This window comes from Argentina silus, assembly GCF_951799395.1.
Source record: "Argentina silus genome assembly, chromosome: 16".
Lineage (NCBI taxonomy): Eukaryota > Metazoa > Chordata > Actinopteri > Argentiniformes > Argentinidae > Argentina > Argentina silus.
Window position 1 is genome coordinate 9,814,150 of NC_139670.1, and position 7,500 is coordinate 9,821,649.

General features: G+C 47.5%; 1 protein-coding gene across 1 annotated transcript in view; it reads right to left on the bottom strand.

Annotated features, from left to right (window-relative positions):
- stambpl1 (STAM binding protein-like 1) overlaps positions 1 to 6,081 on the bottom strand; it is a 9,778-nt gene extending 3,697 nt beyond the window's left edge. Inside the window, exons 1-7 of the mRNA XM_083687905.1 lie at positions 5,899 to 6,081; positions 5,681 to 5,747; positions 4,002 to 4,096; positions 2,208 to 2,425; positions 1,698 to 1,773; positions 395 to 490; positions 1 to 2 (exon numbers count right to left, since the gene is read on the bottom strand). The exon at positions 1 to 2 is cut by the window's left edge and continues 320 nt beyond it. Of these exons, the coding sequence (XP_083544031.1) occupies positions 1 to 2; positions 395 to 490; positions 1,698 to 1,773; positions 2,208 to 2,425; positions 4,002 to 4,070 (461 nt within the window). The 5' untranslated portion in view covers positions 4,071 to 4,096; positions 5,681 to 5,747; positions 5,899 to 6,081. The remainder of the gene's footprint in view (positions 3 to 394; positions 491 to 1,697; positions 1,774 to 2,207; positions 2,426 to 4,001; positions 4,097 to 5,680; positions 5,748 to 5,898) is intronic.
- Between the last annotated feature and the right edge of the window lie 1,419 nt (positions 6,082 to 7,500).

The following is a 7,500-nucleotide window of genomic DNA, read 5'->3' on the forward strand; positions in this document are numbered from 1 at the left end:
CACTGGATGCACACACATGCACACATGCGCACGCACACACACACACACACACACAAACAAAGATAAATACACATACATTGCTTTAACTGGGTTTAAGACCTTTTTTCAATATCAGCAGCGTTTTGTGTGTGTGTGTGTGTGTGTGTGTGTGTGTGCGTCCAGTGTGTCCAGAGCCAGTCCGTAGTGTGTGTGTGTGTGTGTGTGTGTGTGTGTGTGAGAGTGTGGATGTGATTTTCCAAATCGAAAACGTACCAGATCAAATATACGCTTCCCTTACTTAGCACACTCAGCGATCGTCAAAGCAGAAATGAACCTTTCTGCTGGGCTCAGAGCCACACTTCGAGCCTGCCAGCCAAGCTAGCTCATCTGATTGAGAGTAATGCAAGCCACACACCTGACTCTTGAGATACTCTGTGTGTTCTTTGTTGTATTTCTCATGGAGGAGCTTCTTCAATTGATCTTTCCGTGGGAAAGCCACATCCTGCAGTTTCTGAGGAGAGATTTGAACAGGTACAGTAAACTGTCTGACAGAGAGACCAATGATTGCGAGAACCCCCCCCCCCCCCCCCCCACACACACACTTTTCATCCATTTGCAGCAGTGCTTTCGTACAGCTCAGACATTTCAATAACACTGGGCTGAATCATCCTTTGAAAAATAGGGAGAAAAAAACACAACAACCCATGTCTCTATCATTTCAAAAGCTCTAATGTAAAACAGTGGAGGACATCTTTTGTCACATGTACCGTGCTGTCCCTCACCTGCCCCTGTAGTTTAGACATCAGTCAAATAGATGTAGACTACAGGCTGACTCCCCATGAGGTACCCACTAAGTGCCACTCTGGCAGACACAAACCCTCCCTCCATCCACCCCTCCTTCCACCCCTCCATCCCTACACTCCTCCTCACCCTGCCACACACACCTCCATCCTGCACCCCTCCTCCCCCTGCCATCCCACCCCTCCTTCCAACTCTCTCTCCCCCTACCATGCACCCTCCCCCTACCATGCACCCTCCCCCTACCATGCACCTTTTTCTCCCTCCCTCTATCCATCCGCCCTGCCAGCCTTCATTCACATTTACATTTGAGACATTTAGCAGACGCCTTTATCCAAAGGAACTTACAACAAGTACATTTGTCTCAGTAAGTGAATCATCTATACATCAGTCATCATAAGAAAAACAAATCTATGCCAGGACCAGGGGCCATTGGCAGTCACAATGCTAGAAGCTATTTTTTTTATTTACAGTAGAGAAACTGTACAGGGGGTGGTGGGGATGAAGAGGTCTTCTGGAGGGACAGTCAAGGTGTGGCCTGAAGAGATGGATCTTCAATCTACGGCGGAAGATAGGTACTGACTCTGCAGTCCTGACAGCAGTGGGAAGCTCGTTCCACCAGCGGGGCACCAGGACAGTGAAAAGCCGTGACCGAATAGCGCGACTGCTGCATCCACGTAGAGGCAGCGGTGCCTTCGATCCCTCTCTCTCTCTCCACCGCTCCCTCCCTCCCTCCCTCTATCCCTCCATCACGCCACTCTTTCCTCCCTCCCTCCCTACCTCCCTCCATTAAGGGTAATCAGACCTGATGTTAAAGAGCTTTCCTGCAGGATGGGCGCTACAGGGGGTTTCCCCATCCCAGGAAAATTGAAAGGGGAGAGGGAGGGGGGCCAGGGGGAATGGGGGAACAGGGGGCTTACCTTCATAATCACCTGCTTCTCTGGAACACTGCACTGCTGGTAGTCCCTGTGGCTGGGCAGCTTCTCTACAAACAGACTGGGCACAGGGACACAGGGACTTTAACTATGGGCCAGTACTGGACATGCACCAGTACCAGACATGTGCTTACTACCGACCCTGTTTACCAGTAAACAACTATTTAACAGGACACACATCCAACATTCTGAACACAGTTTAAAACATCCCCAAAACATTAAACATTAAAACAAGACAATTACTTTATCTGTCTAATCTTAAGTTTATTTGTTAAGTATTTGTGAAATTTTACGAAAATAATTCATAAATGTTGCATCGTGTGTGCGTTGAGAGTCTATTCATGCCATTAAAATCAACGACAACACCCAGTCTTGTGACAGCAAGGGAGGCTGGCAGAGGTAGAATGCACGCAATAAAATGAGAAATGTCCCTCCGATTTCTACCTCTGCCAGCCTCCCTTGCTGTACACATATACTGTGGAGAACATGTCTTACGTGATGAACTTGTTGTAGAGGACAAAGGCGTTCTCCAGACTGCCCTCCTCCAGGTACACGGCCGCCATGCGCTCCATCTCCACGCCGGAGCGGAAGTAGCGGCGCGGCGTGATGTCCTCGTTGATGTCGATGCTGCAGCCCATTTTGTTGAGGGCCCGGACGCGCTCCACCGCAGACAGGCTCACGTCCGTGTGGTCTGGTTCGGCCGCCATCTTCTTCTGCGTGGAGGAACAGAGCATGGCCTCATTGTCTCTAGATCGACGATGCCCTTCCATACTCATCGGTACGACCTCCGCCACAGGAGAGGCTGGTGGAGGTAGAAATCGGAGGACGAGTATGAGGACGAGTATCAAACGCGTGTTTGATACCGTACCGTCCCTCATTCCGTTCCACGCATTACCATGAGCCCGTCCTCCGATTTCTACCTCTACCAGCCTCCCCTGATGTGCGCCCATCTCATCTTTGAGCAGTCGTTTGCTGCATGGGAACCAGCAAGTAGCCTCCCAGCCTCCCAGCCTCCCAGCCTCCCAGCCTCCCCGCCTCCCAGCCTCCCAGCCTCCCAGCCTCCCAGCCTCCCCGGGCCGCCATGTGAGCAACAACACAACATCACCACTGTTCATGGTTTGCTGGTTAGCAGGGCGAGGAGGGCGAGGAGGGGACGAGCTCATCGGAAGCCTGCTCCGAGCCCGCCTGCCAGCCTGCAAGGCCCTGCCAGCCCAATACTAATGACTAGGCAAGCACGCAAACAAACACACACATGCATGCACTCACACACACGCACGCCCACACACGCCCACACACGCACACATGCACACACACTACCTCCAGTGGGATAACTATAGAACATGGGCGTCTTATTAAGATATACTGAATTGAACGGGGGGGGGGACAGAAAAGAAGTCTTCAGGGATGGACATAATAGGGGACATAAATAATGGAACTGTGGATGAAGAATCAGATTAGGATTGATTGATTCCTTTGGCAGTGACAGTCTCTCTCTCTCTCTCGCTCTCTCTGGCTGAGAAGGAACTCTCTATGAGTCGTGAGCTCTAGATAGCATCTCCTTTGTCTCTGTTAATCTTTTCACGAAGAGAGGAAGAGAAGTGTGAAGGGGGTACATCCGCTCTGTCCTTCCCTCTCTCTCTCTCTCTCTCTCTCACTCCCTCCTCCTCCAGGATGGAGGGAGGGAGCTGAATGGAGGGATGGATGGGAGTGAATGACAGAGCAGCTGCTGTGGGAATACTAATTGGAGTGAGTCAGAGGAAGCCCCCAGTCTTCGGCCCCCTAACACACTCCTCCTCACACCCCCACTCCCACACCACCCCCTCTGCAGACAGTGCAGTCACCCGGCCCCCCTCCCCCCTCCCCCCCACACACACTCTACAGAGGAAGCCACCCCACCCCTTCTCATGCCCTTACTCTTCTCTGTGCTGTAGAAACACCCCCCACCATCTCTCATCCCACAGATGATGACTATACCCAACCCCTCACACCTCCTCAGCTCCGTCACCACCCATCCCACTCCACACAGTAAACAGGCACACCATGAAGGCCACCTCCACCTCCACACACCCTCAACCCCCCACATACCACCCACCCCTATTACCCCCCCCTCCCCCCACCTCCTCCCCCACACACACGCATCCCCAAGCCCCCCACCCCAGTAGCCCTGAGCAACCCCGCCCTGCCCCCCCCCTGCACACACACATCCACACCCAAGCCCCCCCACCCTAGTAGCCCTGAGCACTCTCCCCCCTCCCCCCCCCCCACACACACAGACACACACACACTCACCAGTGTGTTGAAGCTGAAGCCTTGCTCCATGGTGTCGTTATACGGCTCCAGTCTTCCCAGTGTGTCCATCAGTCATCTCCCACGACGCTCGGACCCTGCAGGGGAGGAGGAGGAGGAGGAGGAGGAGGAGGAGAAGAGAAATCTTAGAGCTCAGCTAATGGGATCGCTCTGCTGTACAATGATGACCACTGGGTCGATACTGTCTCCTGGCTCTCACCATGAAGGACAGACACATTAGTGTTGTCCAGACAGACAGTTTACGTTCTGTAGTAAGCAAAGATCAATTGGGGAAAAAACCTTTGAACTTGAGTTACAATATCGATATACACATCTACCTACCCTTGAGTAGTTCATCTGTTCTTTTCCATTAGTTAATTTGTTTATTAGTTATAAATAAGAAGAGTACTTTTGTGTTATTCCAGAGCATGAGTCTCCAAAAGCACCCTCCATTACATTCTCACAGATTTTGGTGTAAAATAGTAATACATGCCGTAATGGCCTCCAAAACAATGTTCTGCAGTTGCTATGACAGCTTGTAACCAAGCAGCAAAATAGGGTGACTCATGGAGTTCTTCTGCTGAGAAGAGATCCTTGGTGGGCTTTGTGGCTGACGCTTGACAACTGACCAGATTTCAACAACTGTTTTCTGTTGACCATCCATCTTTCCCTGAGGAATCCTGGACAAACTCCTTAGTACGGCTACACTGTGGGGCCGTGCTGAATCGAAACAAAACAGTCTTTTTTTCTTTTTCTTCCTTGTGGTTAGGTCAGCCATATTCTGCCATGATGCTGCCATGGAAACCCATGTGCTATATGACTAAGAAGGATTACAATGAATAACAATAAATGCCATGTTCAACCAGGGGATGCTGGTGGAGGTAGACATTGTAATGCATGGAAAACCATTCCTTATTCCATTCCATGCATTACAATGAGCCTGTCCTCCGATTTCTATGTCCACCAGCCTCCCCGGTGTTCAATAATATGGTTATGATGACTACAGATATGGCTTTCACTTTAAGTACTGATTTTAGACACAGATTCAATGCGTACAGGCATAAATAGGAACCTACTGTAGTTGTCTTTAGTCCATTTAAACTGGATCATAGTAGCTTAATTAGTATTATTATAATATTATTTTTAAAAGATTATAGGAGTGGGTTGACACTAATTTGACTACATTGACTGTAGCACTGGAAAATATAAGTAGGCGGACCTTTAGGTAATGAAAGAAAATGAAACATTTGAATGTAGCCTAGGCCTACAACTTCCCTGTTTAGTTTCCTGTGCACCTGACACTACAGCTGGTATATATTGATATTAGTGAGAGAGAAAAATCACAATGACGCATCATACCAACGCGTCTCATCACCATCAGTGTATCTCTACAATGACAATCATCATTATGCACTCAATGTCGTAATTCCACATTCCAGCGAGCTCTCACTGGGACCTTCCACTCGACCTCATGGAAAACACTGCGACTTAAAACCAATCTCATCAATTCACAATACATTAGACTTCACACACGGTAAAGGGGTATAATGAGACTCATTTAAATAGAGGCTGAAAAAACCTTGTTGGTACTGGCAGGTCATCATTGTAGAAACACCCTATTCAATTTCCGTGGCTTAAAGAAGCCCTAATAATCAATCATGACAATCACTGAAAATGCTTACCAGTTTATTCTCCCGGGGCTACAGCTTGTCCCATGCCCCGCATCCCCGTCGTCGCATGTGGCACATGCTAGAATTGAATTGAGTGCGAAAACAGGAAACTCGCGTCAATAAAGGCACTGTTCTCTTATCTACACCTCGTGTATGTAGCAAATGTACAGTAGGCTACCACATAAAACCATTGTTCACAATGACAGGCAATACATAGATTGAAAGTTTACCGGCAATAAAAATGGCTGAAAGCTGTTTTCTTTTTTAAATCCGTCCTGTAAGCCGAGAGAGAGGGTGTTATGAAGCGCTCCGGTGGCGGTGGTGACTGTAGCTGTAGCGGTGGTCCCTGAAGGGATGTGTCATTTAAAAGGGGTGGGGATGAGAATCCACTTCAGCACACTGGACAAAGGAGAGAATGCCCTACAGCTGCAGCACTACACAGCCAGCCCCGCAGACTGGCCTGTACAGTATTTGCATCCTGTAAATCATAGGACGATTACTCATGGCGCACAGCCGCGCTTTGACACACATATTGGTTGTAAAAAAATATGGATAATTCGTTTTACGCAAAACTAAGAAGCGAAAGAATAGGCTATAAAATATACGACAAAGATGTAATAAGGAAATAAAACAATTAGGCTTTCTTCATAACGTTTGAACATAAAATTAGTCAGTGATAACTACAATGTAAGTTTCCGAACAAACATAATGGGCTTGCTGGAAGCCTATAGGATGTTAGAGACAGTTAATTTCATATTTCATTTTAAACGTGCTTATCACATTAGAAGTGCATGTAGCATGATTGAAGTAACAATAGTCTTTATCATTAATGATTCGTCAGCATTTATATGACGCCACGCCCACTTACAAATTCATTAGTCACATTTGGTCAGTTTCCGATACACCTTAGTGATTGTTATATATGTGGCGATGCTGCCACCTGGCGGAAAAGGGAGACTCCAGTTGATTAAAGATGGCTGATTGAATATATAGGACACACAGGACACACTCCCCTAAATTAACTGTGATTATATGGAGAGCGCCATGTAGGTAACTTTCTTCATCTTCTGTGATTTGAGTGGATGTGTCATTTATTGGCACCAGTCTATGGTGTCATGCGCCTGAAAGCCATTTACAATCTATAGATAAACCAATGAAGCAAAACACCATACGTTAGTCTCAAGCCAACTCATAGGAAGTCCCACCCTAGTTGACTACATGTCACCCCTCATGTTTTCACAAATGCAATGAATGGAAAAGATAGTCGGTGCCTACTCTATCCATCTCTATGATGCAAACATGTCTGGTTTCTTCCTCTGGAACCATAGAATATTGCAGTGATTGTGCCAAACATTTGTGACTCTTATTAAGAACCTCTTTGTCTGAAGACCTGACAGATTTAAGCCCCATGGCGTTAAGTGGCTCAATTCTTGCTTTGTTTCCCTGTGTGTGTGTGTGTGTGTGTGTGTGTGTGTGTGTGTGTGTGTGTGTGTGTGTGTGTGTGTGTGTGTGTGTGTAGAAGACGAGAGGCAGAATATTCTCCAGGCTTGGTGAGAGACAGTATTGGACTCATTGCTACTGTCTAATTTATTTGATTTATTTTGGTCTAATTTATGCTCCATGTAGAAGTTGCCCTGAGAGCCTCCCTAAAGCCTTACTTTAATTATCTGGGCCCAGTATTTCAAAACGCTTACTCGTAGAGTAAGAATGATCCAGATTCATTTTTGCTATCCAGGATCAGATCTATTTGGATCTATCTTGATCTGATCCTGGATAGTAAAAAGGAATCTGGATAATTCTGATTCAGATTAAACGTTTTGAAATACTGGGCC